Raw genomic sequence first — 20,749 nt, forward strand, 5'->3', positions numbered from 1 at the left:
TCTCATTGAAACGTACCTATGCAGAACTCCACACAAATATGCCCTGAATATTTGTCACATTTCTTCCGTACCTTTCCCTGAGAACATCTGTTCCCAATTTAAGCTTCCAAGTTCCTGCTTGATAGCCTCATAATTCCCCTTACTCCAATTAAACGCTTTTCTAACTTGCCTGTTCCTATCTCTCTCCAGTGCTATTGTAAAGGAGATAGAATTATATGATCACTATCTCCAAAATGCTCTCCCACTGAGAGATCTGATACCTGACGAGTTTCATTTCCCAATACCAAATCAAGTACAGTCTCTCCTCTTGTAGGCTTATCTACATATTGTGTCAAGAAACCTTCCTGAACACAGCTAACAAACTCCACCCCATCTAAACTTCTCGCTCTAGGGAGATGCCAATTGATATTTGGGAAATTAAATCTCCCATCATGACAACTCTGTTATTATTGCACTTTTCCAGGATCTGTTTCCCTATCTGCCCCTCAATATCCCTTTTACTATTGGGCGGCCTATAAAAACCCAGTAGAGTTAATGACTCCTTCCTGTTCCTAACCTCCACCCACAGAGACTCCGTAGACAATCCCTCCATGGCATCCACCTTTTCTGCAGCCATGACACTATCTCTGATCAACAGTGCCAAGCCCCCACCTCTTTTGCCTCCCTCCCTGTCCTTTCTGAAACATCTAAAACCCAGCACTTGAAGTAACCATTCTTGTCCCTGAGCATTCCAAGTCTCTGTAATGGCCACCACATCATAGCTCCAAGTACTGATCCACATTCTAAGCTCATCTGTTTTGTTCACAATTCTCCTTAAGTTAAAATAGACACATCTCAAACTGTCAGTATGAGATCATCCCTTCTCTATCACCTGCCTATCCTCTCTCACACAGTCGCCAAGCTTTCTCTATTTGTGAGCCCACAGCCTCTTCCCCAGTCTCTTCAGTTTGGTTCCCACCCCCCAACAATTCTAGTTTAAACTCTCCCCAGCAGCCTTAGTAAACCTCCCCGCCAGGATATTGGTCTCCCTGGTGGAAGTAAGAAGGGAGAATAGATTGGCGTTTATGACATTGGAGTTCAGAGTTCAATTCCAGTGCCATCTGTAAGGAGTTTGTACGTTCTCCCCGTGGACTGTGTGGATTTCTTCTGGGTGCTCCAGTTTCTTCCCACAGTCCAAAGAAGTACCAGTTGATAGGTTGACTGGTCATTGTAAATTGTCCCATGATTAGGCTCGGGTTAAATCAGGGGTTGCTGGGCTGGAAGAACCTATTCTGTGCTGTATCTCAATAAATCAATGATGAAACTAAGACAGAGAAATAGAGTTCCAATACCACCTATCACGGAGTATAAGCACAGGCTCGTAGGATAACAGTGTCTTTGGCCAAATCAAAGGTGCTGACGAATCAGCATATAGGAGGGTGACTGAAAATCTGGCTGAATGGTGCCACAACACCCACCTGTCACTCAATGTCAGCAAGACCAAGGAGATGACTATTGACCAGGAGGGGCAAACCAGAGGTCCTCATTGGAGCATTAGATGCAGAGAGGGTCAGCAACTTTAAATTCCTCGGTGTTATCATTTCAGGCGATCTCTCCTGGGTCCAGCACGTAAGTGCAATTTTGAAGAAGACTCAGCGGCACTTCTGCTTTCTTAGAGGTTTGTGAAGATTTGGCATGTCACTTAAAACTTTGATAAACTTCTATAGCAATGTGGTGGAGAGTATATTGACTGGCTGCATCACAGTCTGGTATGGAAATATCAATGCCCTTGAATGGGAAATCCTACAAACATAGATCACAGGTAACGCCTTCCGCACCATTAAGCACATCCGGCAGGAAAACAACGCCCATCATTAGCAGCCCCCACCACCCAGGACATGCTTGCTTCTCGCTGCTGCCATCAGGAAGAAGGTGCAGGAGCCTCAGGACTCTCACCATCACACCAGGGTGAGGAGTAGTTATTTCACCTCAACCATCAGACTCTTGGATCAGAAGGGTAAACTTCAGCAGCCTCATTACTAACCTGTTCCCACAACTGATGGGCTCTCTTTCAAGGACTCCTCATCTCATGTTCTCGATAGTTGTTATTATTATTATTATTTTTGTACTTGCACAGTTTGTTGTCTTTTGCACGTTGGTTGTTTATCTGTCCTGTTGGGTTGGGTCTCTCATTCTCTCATTGATTCTGTTGTGTTTCTTATATTTACTGTGAATGCCCTCAAGAAGATGAATATTAAGTTATATGGTGACATATATGTACTTTGATAATTAATTTACTTTGAACCTGAGTACCAATTCCTTTGTACTAAAATAGCAGTGAACGGATTTTTTTCTGAAAATCAATGCAAAGGATGCAGCCCTGTGATAGATGCAGTCTTCATTAGACCACCTGGGGACAGCAGAGGTTTCTGGAGGTATTTTGAAAGGATCCATTGTTTTAAAAAATGAAGGAGGCTGTGTCCACTCTTATGGTGACAATGGCAATGGAGAGTGTATGAAGGTCATTTAAAGTTCAAAGTTATTGGCTTATTCTACTCATCTTCACAGGCCACTCCTCTGCATGTAACCAACAATGATCCCCAAGAGAAAAGAACACACACAAGGTACTGGAGGAACTCAGCAGGTCAGGCAGCATCTACGGAAATGGACAAACAGTCAACATTTTGGGCTGAGACCTTTCTTCAGGACTGAGAAGGAAGGGGAAAGATGCCAGAATAAAAAGATGGGGGGAGTGGAAAGAGGCTAGCTGGAAGTTGATAGGTGAAGCCAGGTGGATAGGAAAGATAAAGGGCTGAAGAGGCAGCTATCTGATAGGAGAGCAGAGTGGACCGTAGGAGAAAGGGAAGGAGGAGGGGACCCAGGGGGAAGTGATAGGCAGCTGAGAAGAAGTAAGAGGCCTGAGTGGAGTAACGGAAGTCTTCTCCCCGGGGTAAGGGGGTTCAAAACCAGAGGGCATACTTTTCAATGGAATGGAGAAAGATTTAAAAGGGACTAGAGGGGTAACCTTTTGTACAGAGAGGTTGGTGAGCATATGGAACAAGCTGCTAGAGGAAGTGGTCATGATGGGTACAAGAAAGACATTTGGACAGTTACATGGATAGGAAATGCTTTGAGGACTATGGACCGTAGGCCAGCAAATGGGACAAGCTCAGTTCGGCAACTTGGTCCAAATGGAGATTGGTCAAAGTGCCTGTTTCTGTGCTGTCTAACTCTAAGATTCAAGAGTCAAGACTATGAGGGGTGCAAGTTCTCCTGAAGTTGATAACCATCTCACTTGTCTTGTTTCAGGATCAGAAGTGAGGTAGCGTTCATGGGTTCAATGTCCATTCAGAAATCGGACGGCAGAGGGGAAGAGGCTGTTCCTGAATCAGTGAGAGCAAGGAAGAGGTTACTGCCCAGCACCAGGCCTTGCACTCTTTCACTTCCAATCAGTAGGTTGTTGGTGATGAGCCCCACCACTGTCTTGTCATTGGCGAACTTGACAATGCAATTGCTCAGACGTTTGGCTGTGAGGTCAAGTGTGAACAGAGTGAAGAGCAATGGGCTCAGCACACAGGCCAGGAGTGGGGGGGGGGGGGGATGCTGGGGAGAAGGGCACTGGTGTTGAGGATGAAGGGAACTAAAAGCTGTAATATTACAAACAACTTCTTGTATCATCTCATTGCTTCTTTAAATCTGGTACTATCAGCATAATGCTGAAACCTCTAGCAAATCTTTTTGACATTCTATTTAAATAAATAAATAACATTTTTAGATGAGGGTTTGTGTACCTTTACTTCTGGCCTGGAAGGATAATTGAAAGTCACATTGTGGAATTCAATATCACCTTTCACTTTACACAGTTTGTATCCATCTTCTGACATGCAGTCAATCTCGGGTTCCTAAAGTGAAGAGGCATAACATTCATTACACTTGCCTGTTGAGTCCTGTGCGTTGGATTGTGCCTTCACTGTTTTCTTTAACTCACCCGGTCTATCGTTTCAAATATTTTCACAGCGGCACCACGGCCAGATGCAAAAGCTTCCAAACAAGGTGAAGCTTGGCCAAGATTCATAGCAGCCACCAGAACCCCCAGGAACACCTAAGGTAAAGAAAAACTATTCTGAGTTCATTTTAAATCCAGTTGTGACATACAATCATTTAAAATATAGAGAACTCAATCTCAACAATGACCTCAAAAATCTTTTGTCTTCTAAACACCATACTAACAAATTCAATGAGAGGGGAATTAGTGCAGTGTCACAATCTGGCCCCAAAAACAGGCTCGGTTGTTAAGTGTATTTTTTTATTTATCAATACAGCATGGAGTAGGTTGTTCCAGCATCAGGACATGCCCTACCACCCACGACATGCTCTCTTCTCGCTGCTGCCATCAGGAAGAAGGTACCAGACCCTCTGGACTCACACCACCAGGTTCAGGAACAGTTTCTACACCTCAAACATCAGGCTCTTGAACCAAAGGTGATATCTTCGCTTAACTTCACTTGCCACATCAACCTATGGACTCACTTTCAGAGATTCTTCATCTCATGTCCTCGATATTCATTTACTATCATTACTGCTTCTTCTTTTTGTATTTGCATAGTTTGTTGTCTTCTGTACTCTGGTTGAACACCCACGTTGGGTGGTCTTTCATTGATTCTGGCGTGGCTATGATTCTATAGGTTTATTTATTTCTTTATTGAGAAACAGCACCAAGTAGGTCTTTCTGGCCCTTCAAACCATACTGCCCAGCAATCCCCCAATTCAATCCTAGCCTAATCCCAGGATGATTTACCTACCAACCGGTACGTCTTTGGACCGTGGAAGGAAAACGGAACCCCCCATTAGGAAACCTGCGTGGTTTCTCAAGAGAGAACGTACTTACAGACAGCTGCAGGAATGGAGCTCCGGTTGCCTGTACTATAAAGCGTTGTGCTAACCACCATCTAACTGTGCCAGCTCCACCGTATGCCCACAAGTAGGCGAGCCTCAGGACTGTTTCTGGTGACATATATGTACTTTGATAATAAAAGTCACTTTGAGTTTTATCTCCAGGAGACTGAATGTGACAGATTGCAGCCTGAATTCAAAGTGACACACAAATGAGTTCATGATTTTGAAATCAGGATCACCTATGGAGTCAATTAAATAGTGTAATATCATGGTCCACCTCAAAATTAATAAGAAAGTAACTAATTTTAAAGTGATTAAAGTATTATAAAAGTAGACACTTGTATAAAACTAAAATCAGGGTGATTTATGCACAATGCCTCTTTATTGGTCTTGTACAAGTTTCATTAACTAATTTTTGGACTTGAAATGTAATATATATTATACTAATTAACTGCACTCCTAGTCATTTGATTCAGGCAGAAGTATAGTCTATGTTACATTTCAAGTCCAAAAATGTTTCTTTCAGTTTACTATCATTTAATTAAATATACATTTTTGATCAAAAGTTTGCTATAATCATACCTGTAAAAGACCACCAGGAGTATATTCATTTTGTTCTATAACCAACTGAGATCCATACCAGAACGCTAGAGCATAGCAGCAAAAGATTATCATCCATACGTAGCCTGTGAAAAATCCCATGATGATCCCTTTCCTAATGCCCCAGCGTTGAGCAAACACCAAGTTTTTGTCGTATCTGTATATAAATTTAGTAATAACAGGTATTACACAAAGTATAACTAACTAGTATAACTAGTATAACTGCCTTTCTCAGTACATTATATTGCTATGTTGTTAAATATATGAGTCATTGTGTCATCAGTCATGTGGGTGAGTGGTGATGATCTTTAATTAGCACATTTTTGAGGGACTCAGAATGACTGAATCATAATTTTATTGACACCTATTTTATTTTATGGAATTTATTTCTATTTCCTAACATACTGTTGGCTCTCTGTTTATTTTCTGATCCTTAATGTTCTTCTGGGAGTCATGAATGATGAGCAGTCTAAATTTTTAACGATTGTTTATTTCAAAGTACAAGCGAACATACAAATATCAAGCAAACTAAATAAAGAGCTGGGAAATGAAGCCGAGGTGTGGCTGAACAGCAAATGAGGTGAAGGTAAAAGAAAAGATGGCCTTTGAAAAATGTCACCTTTATATTTCAGATAAGGGAAATTCCTTAGGTTAAATAAACTAATCAATAATTATATAATTACATCACATGGGTAATGTATTCATACTTAGTCAATGAAAAATGAGAAAGGGGCTAAACCAACACACACAAAACACTGGAGAAATTCACCAGGTCAGGCAGCATCAATGAAAAGAATGAGCAGTTGAGGTCTTGGGCCAAGACCCTTCTCGAGACCGTTCATTAGTCCTAAAGAGGGTCTCGACCCAAAACATTGACAATTTACTGTCTTTCAGAGATTCTGCCTGGCCTGCTGAGTTCCTCCAGCATTTTGTGTGTATTGCTTTGGATTTCCAGCATCTGTAGGCTCTTGTGAAGGTGATAACCATCTGCTATACCTCTTTCTGCCAGTAAATGGGGATTAACCACCATATATTTGTGAAAAATACATGATTTTGTTAAAACGTTCAAATGATTAAACTACAACTTTAGTAAAAAGTACAAATCTTATAAAAACTATTATTAAAAAAACAGTGGTTTCCAACAATGCGGTACAGAAACTCTGAAACAGGTGGTAGACCAAAAGACCTTTTGTCAGTCATTAATTTTTTTTATGTCTTGGTATCTGAATCTCTATCTTAGGGTCTGTAGCCAATTAAAACACATTTCCAAATGTTAGCTCTCACATGACTCATCACCTTGTATCTTTGTTAAAAATTAATAGCTAAATTAATAGGCAACAGATAGCCTTATCATCACAACTGACCTTTCCACCTCTTTTCTCTCGCCACTGAATGCAGCCACTGTTCTTATGGATGAAAGCACTTCATCTGCTACAGAACCAGCTTTAGCATAAGCTTTTAATCCAAGACCAGTCAGTTTTGAGATAGACTGTAATTAAAATGAGGTTAGGCATTATTCTTGTACTCTAATTATTTTCCCTGTAGTCTACAATAGCTAATGAACTTTAGAGATACTGTAGATGCTGCATCTAAATAATTTTGAAGTGCTTTATAATGCTGTATCCATTTTTCATGAAATTGTTAAACTTTTTTTTACTGCATAATTAAATACATTCACCATCAAGTTTCATCCAGTTGCATTCACCATGCAAAGTTTTCTATCTGCTTTGTATTCTATGTTGCGTGTTTATTATGTTCATTATAGTAACTAGTCATGTGGGTGGGAGGCATGGTAAAAGTGAAGGGATTAAGTCACGTATTCATGTTCTGTTCTGGACAGTTTGGTTCTGGGGACTGCCGAGTGTCATATGAATATCCTTTGTTGGCTGTTCTATCATACTTAGTTTTGTTGCTTCAAGTTTTTTTGCCAGTTGCTAAACAAAGGATTGAATACATTTCATTGACTTCGTGGAACATTATGACTGGATTGATTGGAGGGTGTGTCATACAGGGATAACATCCCATGTGGTTACCAGCAGCAACACTGGTTTGTTTGTGTTTGCCACTATACAGAGTACTTTTAATTTTACCAGAACAACACTGATGAAAAAAAATCAACTGTTGTTTCAGTGAAAGCAATTATGTAAATCTGGCATTCTTAGCAATGGCACAGAATGTCAAGAAAATTAGCAAAGTTGCACAGGAAACTTGAGGAAAAACATTAATTTTTTTCAGTAATTTTCAACAAATTTCATTTATGACAACATTTGCAATTATTAGATATGCGTGGAAGGAGCTAGGAAGATGTGGACCTGTCAATTTAATGTCAGAATGAAACTGGGGAAGAGATAGGGGTTTCCAAGGACCAAACCAGTAAGTGTTGATGGCCAGGTGAAAGAAGCGATTAAATTAAACATAAGCATTCATATTCAATGTCAGGCTATGTTTCATTTTATTTATTGAAATTCAGCATGGAGAAGGCCTTTCCTGCCCTTCGAGCCATGTCGCCCAGCAATCCCCGATTTAACCCTATCCCAATCACATGACAATTTACAATGACTGATAACCTACCAACTGGTACGTCTTTGGACTGTAAGAGGAAGCTGGAGTCTGGGAGGAAACCCACCTGGTCACAGGGAAAACATACAACTTCCATACAGACAACATCAGGAATTAATCCCAGGTCGCTAGTACTGTAAAGCGTTGTGCTAACCAGTACTCTACCATACCGTATCTGATTTGAATACAAGCTTGGTATTTTTATTTCAAGAACATTGGTCTTCATTTTGAGGATGCTAAAACATAAAGGGAAGGAAATTATGCTTTTGCAAGACCTTTGTCAGATCTTCCAGTTAGGGCACAGCTAGGGGCTGTAACACAGTTTCACCAGAAGAAAATAACTAAAAGGTTTAAATTGGGAGGAGGGATTTATCTGAATTTCTTTGAATTTGGAAGGTTGTAATTGAGCAGCTAAAGTGATAAGCAAGCAGTGTGGTGGTGGTGATGGAGGGTCAGCTAAGCTCATGATCAAGGTTCAAGAATGGTGGGCAAGGAATTGTTGCATAAGTTATGATGAGGTATATTTATGCAAGTTAAAGAGAACCCACCGGATCTAGGTCCCCAGTGCTAGTTTCAATGGTCTGGGATTTGCTTTAGGTCTGGCACCTCTAACCGATCCTAAAACATACCTCCTTTGTGTTGTGAAATACCGTTCTACCAAAATGGCATTCATGTAAGTGCAAATGACCATCTTACAGGGTTGGGTGCCACCAGAAGGTTTACATACCTAGATGTATTAGCCCATCAAATTCTCAGAAGGCTGGGAAAAAAGAATAGTGGACATTTTCACCTTGGAGTAAGTCCCTGATTTCTCTTTGGTTATATACAGTGGATTCCGATTAATTAGGACACATTGGGACCAATATATTTTCGCCCAGTTAAACAACTGCTCCAATTAGCTGAAGTTTCATAGAAATAGTTAAAAAGGTGTAAGAAAGACAAACTACTCTTTAAATCAGTAACAAATTACGTACTTAAATTTAAAAAAACTGAACAAATTAGAACATCGTGAATACTACTATAAAGCTGTGTATTAGTTCCTAATAGTTACCGACAGAGGAATTAATCCAATGTACTCAGTCATGCTCTGATTGACTAAATGAACAAAATCAAGACAGACACCAAGATAAGGGACTGTCTTCACACAATCCTTTCGACGATTGAATCCTCCAGATCTTTATTTTCAAGATGATTGTTGATACCTTCAAATTTTTTGTGTTTCCTAACTTGTTGAAGCAGAGAAATGGTTTCATTTTCACTCCTGTTTGTTTCTAGTATCTTCAAGCCTGAATGCTTGAAATCGCAGTGAGCAAAACAGTCTTTCTCACCAACCATCTGTGGCAAAAATCGCTGCTTTTTGAACACAAACACACACAACTGATGCTATATAAAAACCGTTTGCCCTAAGCTCGGTGGAGTGCCTAATGGCCACACAAGTGCACATGACTGGCACTTATCGGAAGCTGTTTGGCAACAGTCTCCTGCCCCAATTAAGCCACAAACTGGCAAAAATAAACAAACTGGCTATTTTCTCAGATAGTTTCTGTTCTTTAAGAGTTGTCCCAAATAAGGAGCTGCCCTGCTTAACAGATGGCCTAATTAACTGGAATCCACTATATTTTATTCAAATTGTAATGCGCCACATAGTAAAGCATTGTGGGCAAGTTAAATTTTCTCAGTTAAGGTTCCTCTTATTCACATGAACTGCATCACATTTCTTTTCAATTTGCTGGGTCATTCTCAGTGAGGCTTGTCCACTCAGGCTAAAAACTGGTGAGCTGGGTACTGATGTGTGGTTGTAATCTGACTTCACAGGTATGGCGTTAATCCTTGTACACTCAGTTGTTTCCTCACCAACGCCATGAGAGCAGCTCCAACTCCAATCAGGGGACTGACAGCAATGATAACCAGTGTAAGCTTCCAGCCACTGACAAACCCCAGGAGAAATCCACTAACAAACGTCGCAAAACGTTGAATGAAAATCCCAACTTGATCAGCGATAGCATCATTAATTTTATTAATGTCACTGTAAAAGAGGAAGAATATGTGTGTCAAAAATTCACACAATGCTATAATCGGAGAACAATGAACATAAAATGCTGCCACAATGGTATTTTATTCAAGACTAATATCACAGTGAACACAGAGTTTAATTAATGCTCAAAAACTATCGATACTTCACATAATTTAATGATAGAACTCTGAGAATTCAACTGAAATCATATCGTAGGGATGAAATGATATACAATGTATTTAAGTTCTTTCAAATGTGTATTATAATCAGTCTTAAAACATTAGAGATAGTTGTGTGTTATGGACCATGAGGCGATAAGAGATAGGAGCAGAATTAGACCATTTGGCCCAACGAGCTGACTCAACCATTTCATCATGGCTGATCCATTTTCCCTCGCAGCCCCAGTCTCCCCGTATCTCTTCATTCTCTGATTAATCAAGAATCTATGAACCTCTGCCTTAAATATGCCTAATGACCTGGCCTCCACAGCCACCTGTGGCAATGAATTCCACAGATTCACCAACTACTTTATTGTAAAGACATAAGGAAAATGGGGTGTAACAAAACCCCCAGAATAGTTGCAAAATTTGATTGCATTACAACCGTCATTTAAGTATTACTTACATCTGCCAAAAAGTTCCAAAATAGTAGTTGATACACACACGCACATTTGTGGTATATGTCACACTGTCTGGCATCACATAATCTGATTCTGAAATCAATAAACTGGAGATCACTCTCTAGCTAATACCCTCTCCTCATCTTGCACAGATTGATGACAACTAGGAACCCTTAATGACCATAAGATCCTATGATATAGGAGCAGAATTAGCAATACACACAAAACTGCTGTGGGCTCGAAGACGCGAGATCCTGGTGACCAGGCACAGGGCTCGAAAAAAGCGACGTAATGGACTTTTAACATCGTAAACCAGCGAGTTGTTGTTATGTCTCCCCGCTCGCTGGGAAAATGGAGAGCTGGGTGAGTCACGGAGAGGGAGAGCCTGTGGTATGTCGAATGCCGAATGAAACGTTAAGTCTTTGGGGTAACTGCAAGTGCCTTGCTTACACTTGAGTGCTGGGTGCCGGTGCTGATTTTTTTTGGCAGTGGGGGGAGAGGGGGATGGTTGCTCGCTGCCACTTACGCACGGCGGGGGGAGTTGGGGGGGGGGAATTTGGGGTTCTCACGTTTAACTGTTGTTCATTCTTCGGGGCACTTCTCTGTTTTTGTGGATGTTTGCGAAGAAAAAGCATTTCAGGATGTATATTGTATACAGTTCTCTGACATTAAATTGGACCTTTGAACCTTTGAAAATGCTGGAGGAATTCAGCAGGCCAGGCAGCATCTATGAAAAAGAGTACAGTCAACGTTTCAGGCCTAAACCCTTCAGCAAGGTTTCGACCCAAAATGTCGACTATACTCTTTTCCATAGATGCTGCCCGGCCTGCTGAGTTCCTCTAATATTTCATGTGTGTTGCTTGGATTTCGAGCATCTCAGGTTTTCTCTACCTTCAATATACATAAAGACTTGGCCTCCCCAGCTACGTGTGGCAAAGAATTCCACAGATTCACTACTGTCTGGCTAAAGAACATCCTCCTCATCTTCATTCTAAAAAGATTTTTTGAAGCTGTGTCCTCTGGTCTTAGACTCTCCCACCATAGGAAAGATCCTCTCCACATCCACTTTAACAAGGCCTTTCACCATTTGATAGGTTTCAGTTAGGTCACTCCTCATTCTTCTGAATTCTGGTGAATACAGGCCCAGAGCCTGTAATGAGAGCATTCTGTCTGGATGCATAACGGCTTGGTACAGCAACTGCTCCGCACGTGACTGCAGAAGACTACAGACAGTTGTGGGCACAGCTCAGAGTATCATAAGAACCAGCCTTCTCTCCATGGACTCTGCCTAAGCGAAGCAACCAGCAAAATCAAAGACCTCACGCACCCCAGGTATTTTCTCTTCTCCCTTCTTCCATCGGTCAGAAGATTCAGAAGCCTGGAATTACATACCACCGGGCTCGAGATACAGCTCCTTGAATGGACTTCTTGTATGATAAGGTGGACTCTCACCTTCACAATCTACCTCCTTCTGATCTTGTACATTATCATTTAACTGCATTGCACTCTGTTAGACTTTATTCTGCATTGTTATTGCTTCACCTTATTCTAGCTCAAAGCACTGTGTAATATAAACAGTATGTAAGGCAAACTTGAGAAAGTCTGCAGATGCTGGAAATACAAAGCAACACACAAAATGCTAGAGGGTCTCAGTAGATCAGGCAGCATCCGTGCAAATGAATAAACAACTGATGCTTCGGGCTGAGACCCTTCTGCAGGACTGGAAAGGAAGAGGAGTGTCAGAGTCAGTTACTCTGACTTCTCCCCTTCCTTTCCAGTCCCGATGAAGAGTCTCAGCCTGAAACATCGACTGTTTACACTTTTCCATAGATGCTGCGTGGCCTGCTGAGTTCCTCCAGCATTTTGTGTGTGTTGCTTTAAGACAAATTTTTTTTTCCACAGTATCTTGGTACATGTGATAATTATAAACTAAACCAATACCAATACCATTACTTAAGAGGATCATCTCCTACTTGCAATTTAGTTGCGGGGAAGTACTATGGTTCTACAATCTGATGTTTCTTAGAATTCCTAAATTTGGTAACTTCCAGAGGGAATGGATGCCAGTGCTGTAGGGTATCATCTTGGCTTCTAGGCTTCTGCAAAGATCAGTTCTTTCCACACAAATGGAAAGCTTTCCATTCCCTTTGTGGTAGGGCAAAACCAGGGAGAAGGGCCAGAGAAGTTGTTAGAAAGAAGGAAAAGGGAATGACGGAGGATAAACAGAAGAGGATTGATTTAGTTATTTATTGAAATACAGTGTGGACAGGCCCTTCCGGCCCTTTGAGCCACACCACAGCAGTCCCCAATTTAACCCTCGCCTAATCACAGGACAACATACAACGTCAAATCAACCTACCAAACGGTACGCCTTTGGACTGTGGGAGGAAACAAGAGCACCCAGAGGAAAGCCACTCAAAAACATACAAACTCCTCACAGGCGACAGCAGGAATTGAACCCAGGTCACCTGCACTGTGAAGTGTTGTGCTAAACACTACGCTAGCCTGCTGCCCTCCCTGGAATCATTCTGGAGCAAGACTCCTAACTGAACCTAGGCTAGGAATTGCTCTTATACCCAGAAAGATACAATTTCACGGAGATAACATGCTTACTCTGACATCCTTGTGCTCAATTCTCCAATCGAATTACAGTCAAACCAACCCATCTCCATCCTCATTATCTGTCGAAAGTAAGCTTTTCTGATCTTTTGAGTCTGACGTGCAGCTGCTGTGACCCAGAAACATATCTAGCAAAAGTAGAAGAAACAAAATTATACAAGCACTTTCATAATTATCAGTGTTCTCTTCCAGCTTTCCAGCATGTCAGCAAAGGGAATTTATGGATATAGTGGATACGTTGGCACACTGTTACCCAGCACTCGATTTTTGTTTCAATTTTTCCCAGAATAATTATAACAAGGCCTTCTCACTTTGCTTCAGGTGTCAGTGTTTCTATGTGTATTGAATGCAAACACATAAACCTAGTTCCTAAAGTTGCATTTGTGAAGGTAATTAATGGTAATGGGAGAAGAGATGGAAATTTACTAGATGCCCAATTCAACCTAATCATGATTTATGAGTACAAGATGTAGACATTATGTCTAAAAAAAACTAACAAAGATAAGCTATCTAACAGATCTTCAACAATTCTTTTGTTATATTTAGGTCTCATTAATTAGAAGATTGTTGTTCACAAGGTAAATTGTGCCTGAATTACTATTAGTGTTTGTAACACCAGTGTAGTGTTTGTCTCATCTCATGTGAGATGGTCGCCACACTCTTTATGAGAAAATCAAATTACATAACCCTACCCTAAGTGCTGGTACTACACTAGAAGTTATAAGTATTTGGAAGGAAGTAGTGAAAAGAAAACACACACTTCTGGAGGCAAGTTTTGTTTATAAATTATAGCAATATGTACAAAATATTTACATGAATAAGCACAATTCAAAATTGCAACATGCTGTTTTAGGTTCCAAATCCTAGATATCAAATGAAAACCAAACTCCTTTTTAGCTAGAATCAGTGAGATTCATCAGAGTAACCTTTATTATTCGAATTTCTCTAATTAGATTCAGTGTTATTCCATATTTAAAGGCCAAGAGACTGACATTTTCCCTTCTGTTTATCCCTAGTCAGTTAGGAAACTAATTAACTGAATTATTGTGGTTAACCTCAGTTTGAGTTTCAAGTCAGTATGTCTACAAATTCAAATTCAATGCCAGAAAAATAATAATTATATACATATACACACACAGCTTAACTCCTTGCATAACAAATTCTCCAACTTTTAAACAAAGTAAATCTCATTCTGTCACTTATCAAAGTCTTTGCAAAAATAATCAGTTCTTCCAGAAAATCAAATTCACATCCTTCGAATAATAAATTTATACATCCAACCATATTAAATCCTCCACATCTTAAAACATTTAGTTCCCATGCTGGTTCTGCAGTCTTGGGAGGCTCGCTGTCTTGTTTCTTGGGTCATTGGATGAAACGGTGGGTCATTCACAATACTTACACAAAAAAAAACCTGACCAAATTCTTTGCTATGATTTAACAGAACTAATTCCCGGTGACATGGTAAAGAAATTGGACCCTACTCTCTGCCGATACCTTCTCACTATAGCTGATGCTCGTTATAGCCTTAGCTTCAATAAATCTTTTATTGATATCGTCTCTCCTCCAGGGGTTTCACCCTGAGGATTTCCAGTAAGTAGGGAGAGATACTGTCTACTGATTCCACATTTAATACTTATGTTTAGTTAGTTTTTATAGTTAGCTGCATTCTGTTGCTTGTCCACGCCTGCGTCAGCCACATTTCATTCTTGCATAGCTTCCCCCACCCACCCCTGAGTTCCCTTTTGGAAAAAAAAATCCAGTAAACCTTCTTTTCAGTGGTAGATCTTTCTAACATCACATCTTTTGATTTAATTAACCTAGGTCACATGTTCCTGATTAAACAGAAGACATTTTACATATTGTTGATAACTGATCAGGGTGGTGGGTTGGAGGAACATCTCTAGCAGAGGAGGTGTAAGGTGTTGCTTCCCTCTGCTAGCCTGTAGGTCACCCTTGAGCAAGATGGAGCATCTGCTTAGCTCCCCCCAACCCCCCAATCAGAATCACGTGAAACCATGGGAGTAGGTGGTGAGCAGCTGGTGCACATCACAAGTCCTGGTTACACGACCACTAACACCAGGCAGACAATCTCTGAAGAGAATTAAATAATGGCTGGAATCACCCATCTTGTAAAGACACTGCCCAGAAGAAAACAATGGCAAACCACTGCTGTAGAAAGTTATGACAAGAAAAGACCATGATCGCTAAGTCATATGATGCAACACATAACGAATGAACAATAACTGGCTATTATTCCACAGCAGGAAGTATTTTCAGTTTAAATGTAGTGTGAAAACAAGTCTCAATTTTCAATAAATGAATACGAGTTGAAAATCACAAACAAACAACAGGGCTGCAGATGTTGGAAATCCAAGCAAAACACACAAAATGCTGGAGGAACTCAGCAGGCCAGGCAGCATTTTGTGTGTGTTGCTATGAGTTGAAAATGTAACTTGACCTTACAACTTACTTGAAAGTAACCCAATAATAACACAGAGAATCCAATTCCAATGTAATAATAAGCAAACATGGTCATTTCTTTTTCAATGTCTAAGACCCTGAAAATATAAGAACAAAAATTTATAGAATTCATATTTTGTTAATTGATAAGACATCCATCACAATGTTGGCATTGTTAATTTTCCAATGCTTTATTAAATTATGATCTATTAAAGGTCATATTTCTCTAATATACAGTACTGTGCAAAAGTCTGAGGCAAATATATAGCTGGGGTGCCTAAGATTTTTGCACAGTGCTTAGTAATTTTATGCATTGCATTGTACTGCTGCAAAGCAAAAACTAATTTCATAAAACTAATTTTGGATATTATAGAGAGAGTGCAGAGGAGATTTACAAGGATGTTGCTTGGATTGGAGGGCATACCTTATGAAAATAGGTTGAGTGAACTCGGCCTTTTCTCCTTGGAGCGATGGAGGATGAGAGGTGACCTGATAGAGGTGTATAATTGATCGTGTGGATAGTCAGAGGCTTTTTCCCAGGGCTGAAATGGCTATCATGAGGGGGCATAGTCTTAAGATGCTTGGAAATAGGTACTGAGGGGATGTCAGGGGTAAGTTTTTCACACTCAGAGTGGTGGGTGTGTGGAATGCACTGCTAGTGGCAGTGGTGGAAACAGATACAATAGGGTCTTTTAAGAGCCCCTTAGATAGGTACATTGCAAATTGTCCTGTGATCAGGTTAGGATTAAATTTGAGGATTGTTGTGTGGCATGGCTCAAAGTGTCGGAAGGGCCTACCATACATAACATAGCAAGGTCTAAGGAAGGCGCACCATGGTAACATTATAAAACAAAATCAACTGATGCTGAACCATATAAGGAAATATTAGGGCAACAGTCAATAGATTTCCTCCAAGAGGACCACAACTTTTTCATGGTTTGGAGACTTGAGTCTTTCAATGACCTGGAGAGCAATGTTGGCTAAAATCAGAAATTTATGCTTTGGCTCTTGATAGGGGTCACCCATGCTAATCAGGTCAAAGGGTAAAGGTCAGACTAAGAGTGATCCACCTCTCCACCAGGTTCAGGGTTTCAGCTCAGGGCTAACAACTCTGACAGGTAAAACAAACTTGTTATGGTAACAGCAATAAAGAATCCTTTTACATCTGTGTGTGACAGTATTCCTGAGTTTCCTCCTGGGAAATGCATGACTGACAGTAGTGAAAACCAAAAGGAAGCTACTGACATGATGAAGGAAGCCCTGAACACTGCCAGAGATGGAGGAACTTCATTGCTGCCCTAAATGCCAGCAGCATAATGGACAGAAGAGAGGAGAGTTGATAGATTTTTATAAAAGTAGGATTAAAGGAGCGTGCTAAAGGAGAGGGAAAAAGATAGAGAATTAGGGGTTAAGGGAGATCATTCCAGATTTCAGTGGCAGGGGAGGCGAAGGCGTTTCTTCCATTGGTGGCATAGCGGCACACCTGGTAAAACTGCTGTCTCACCGTGCCAGAGACCCAGGCTCAGTCCGGACTGTGGGTGCTTTAGTCTAGCTACTCTAGGCTCTTCCCTCACCACAAAGGCGTGCAGGCTGATTGGCTGCTGTGAGCTGTCCCTTCTGCATAGTGGGTGGCGAAATGTGGGGGAGTTGATGAAATTTGTTCATTATAATACCAAAAAACATAGGAGCAGAAGAGGCCATTTGGCACATCAAGTCTGCTTTGCCAATCAATCATGGCCGATCCTTTTTCCCTCTTCTCAACCCAGCAGGCCCTGTAGATGAGAAGGGTAGGGAACTGAAGAGGATGGCAGCAGTAATATGGGTGGGACCCACTTTTGGTTGAGTGAATTCGGCCTTTTCTCCTTGGAACGATGGAGGTGACCTGATAGAGGTGTATAAGATGATGAGAGGTATTGATCATGTGGTTAGTCAGAAGCTTTTTCCCAGGGTTGAAATGGTTAACACATGAGGGCACAGTTTTAAGATGCTTGGAAGTAGGTACAGAGGAGATGTCAGGAGTAAGTTTTTTTTTTTTTTTTTTTTATAAACGCAGAGTGGTGAGTGCGTGGAATGGGCTGCCGGCGACGGTGGTAGATGCAGAAATGACAGGGTCTTTTAAGAGACTCCTGGATGGGTACATGGAGCTTAGAAAAATAGAGGGGTATGGGTAACCCTAGGTAATTTCTAGAGTAAGCACATGTTCGGCACCACATTGTGGGCCAAAGGGCTTGTATTGTGCTGTAGTTTTTCTATGTTTCTATGACCCAAGCCATACTGGCCCTAGATGCATGGAGTTTGAGAAAGGTGATTTTCTCACTGCTGAGTCCAGTGGTTGTTAGTGAGGGGATCACGAGCCATGTTTCTACAGATGCCCAGTAAAAAGGGTATTCATTGGTGTAAATAATGAAAAATGCCCATATTTACAAAAAAGCTACCTATCAGAACACGCAGTACTCGCTCTGCACTTTGTCAAGTGTGAACACTTGATTTCTCTCTCTCTCACTGAAAGCGATAAGCCCTGTTTATTAGGCACCAGGACATACCATCTTTAATTACCCACAAAATTAACTTAAGATGACGCATGAATTAAAATATGATGCACCACATAATGTAGTTACAATCATATTACAAAATAAACAGGGAGTGTCTACCTTAAATACAGTATACAAACAATATATACTCATTTACACATCCCCGTTACTAAAGAAGTGGATATTTCGCTGTGTATGGCAGGAACGCAGCATAAAGCCAGCATGAGCGGATCAGCTTCGCTTAGGACACTTATAAGAATATTTTGAGATACAGAGCGGAATCGGCCCTTCTGGCCATTTGAGCCATACCGCCCAGCAATGCTCCGATTTAATCCAAGCCTAATCACGGGACAATCTACAATGACCAATTAACCTGCCAACCTGTACGTCTTTGGACTGTGGGAGAAATCCCACGCGAGAACATACAAACTCCTTACAGGCAGTGGCGCGAAGACATTGAAGTGGGTGCACTTAGCACAAGGACAGCAGAGTGACAGGGCTGAACATGTGGGCACACGTTTAAATGCATATGTGTACGCAGTGCATTAATGAGCACACTCTGTCACAGCCTTCTTCAATGTCAGCCTGGGTACCTTCTAAGATCAGGGATCCCTAACCCTTTTTTTTAATGCCAAACACCCCTACAGTTAACTAAGGGTCTGTGAACCCCAGATTGGGAAGCCCTGATCTAGATTGATGTGAGATGGTAAAGAGGGATACAAATATGACATTTAAAAGGGCAGGACAAAGACATGGAAAGGAAAGGGTTCAATGGATATGAGTCAAACAGCGGCAAAAGGGACTAAAGCAATGATGACGTGGATGAGTGTCTTTGCTGCCATGCTCTCTGGTTCTTCCACTCAGCTGCTCTTTGAGAAGTCTACAAACCGGATAAACATGAAATATAATCCAACAACCACTTACCCACAGGGCACTTGCTCGTTATTTTGATTTTGGTATTCTGAGCCATTGGCCCAACTGATGGTATTATTTATGCAGACTTTGTTTGGGTCATTTAATTCTTGTAACTCTATGTCATATGCGATGAACGTGTCTGTCAGCAAACCAAAGACCAGTAACACAGCAGGTTGGGCTGTACCGTGGACTAGAGCACAGAGGCCTCCAAACACCATCAGAGCAATTTCATAGCAGGAAGCAAACCGAAACTACCAGAAAAAGAAACAGGGAATATTACATGTAAGAAAAATAATCACTTTTTATATTCCATTGGCAGAAAATCCATGCAGTTGCTAAACAAGACAATAGACAGTAGGTGCAGGAGTAGGCCATTCGGCCCTTCTAGCCAGCACCGCCATTCACTGTGATCATGGCTGATCATACACAATCAGTACCCCGTTCCTGCCCTCTCCCCATATCCCTTGACCCCGCTATCTATAAGAGCTCTATCTAACTCTCTCTTGAAAGCATCCAGAGACTTGGCCTCCACTGCCTTCTGGAGCAGAGCATTCCACATATCCACCACTCTCTGGGTGAAAAAGTTTTTCCACATCTCTGTTCTAAATGGCCTACCCCTTATTCTTAAACTGTGGCCTCTAGTTCTGGACTCACCCATCAGCGGGAACATGCTTCCTGCCTCCAGTGTGTCCAATCCCTTAATAATCTTATATGTACCTCTGTGTTCTAACTGTGACAATGTTCTAACTGTGAGGTTGCTGCGACACAATGAACTGGTAAGTGTTGGGTATTTAATATTTCAGTGGTATTTGAGTAATATTGTAAATACATTGTTTGTGTTAGCAATCTTGTTCTTAATCATCATGCAACCTGCTGATGAACTCGACTACAATATTAGCAGAGCCATGAAGGTAGTGGATTTGGCCCAGTGTATCATCGGTAAAGCCTCCCCTACCACTGAGGACATCTACATGAGATGCTATTATAGGACAGCGGCATCCTCACCACCCAGGCCATGCGCTTTCCTCCCTGCTGCCATCAGGCAGAAGGTGCAAGAGCCTCAGGAGGAAGAATAGTTGCTACCCCTTAACCATCAGGCTCCTGAACAAAAGAGGACAACTACACTCACTTGCCCATCCATTGAGATGTTCCCACAACCAAAGATCTCACTTTAAGAGATCTTTATCTCATGTTCTTATCATTTATTACTATTTATTTATATTTGCATTTGCAGTTTGTTGTCTTCTGCACTCTGGTTGATCTTTCATTGATCCTGTTACAGTACAATACTATAGATTTGCAATCTGCTCACAGGAAATTGAATCTCAGGGTTCGATATGGTGACATATATTGTACTTTGATAATAAAATTTACTTTGAACTTTGAAGCAATTCCCTACAGAGCAAATGCTCAGAGATAAATTGACCAATGCTGAAAACTCCTGCTTTTGAATGGTTTAGCTTTAATAGACAATAGGTGCAGAAGTAGACCATTCGGCCCTTCGAGCCTGCACCGCCATTTTGAGATCATGGCTGATCAATTCCTATCAATACC

At 41.1% G+C, this 20,749-nt stretch overlaps 1 protein-coding gene across 5 annotated transcripts in view; it reads right to left on the bottom strand.

The window, feature by feature from the left end:
• The window catches only part of LOC140728565 (bile salt export pump-like), a 107,106-nt gene that overhangs the window by 42,569 nt on the left and 43,788 nt on the right, over positions 1 to 20,749 (bottom strand). For all 5 annotated transcript variants that reach the window (XM_073047485.1, XM_073047488.1, XM_073047487.1 and 2 more), the window contains exons 6-13: positions 19,205 to 19,446; positions 15,760 to 15,847; positions 13,281 to 13,414; positions 9,889 to 10,060; positions 6,840 to 6,964; positions 5,458 to 5,632; positions 3,968 to 4,081; positions 3,771 to 3,881 (exon numbers count right to left, since the gene is read on the bottom strand). In XM_073047485.1, coding sequence (XP_072903586.1) covers positions 3,771 to 3,881; positions 3,968 to 4,081; positions 5,458 to 5,632; positions 6,840 to 6,964; positions 9,889 to 10,060; positions 13,281 to 13,414; positions 15,760 to 15,847; positions 19,205 to 19,446 — 1,161 coding nt within the window. The remainder of the gene's footprint in view (positions 1 to 3,770; positions 3,882 to 3,967; positions 4,082 to 5,457; positions 5,633 to 6,839; positions 6,965 to 9,888; positions 10,061 to 13,280; positions 13,415 to 15,759; positions 15,848 to 19,204; positions 19,447 to 20,749) is intronic.

The sequence above is a fragment of the Hemitrygon akajei genome, chromosome 5 (assembly GCF_048418815.1).
Source record: "Hemitrygon akajei chromosome 5, sHemAka1.3, whole genome shotgun sequence".
In the NCBI taxonomy this organism is placed as follows: domain Eukaryota; kingdom Metazoa; phylum Chordata; class Chondrichthyes; order Myliobatiformes; family Dasyatidae; genus Hemitrygon; species Hemitrygon akajei.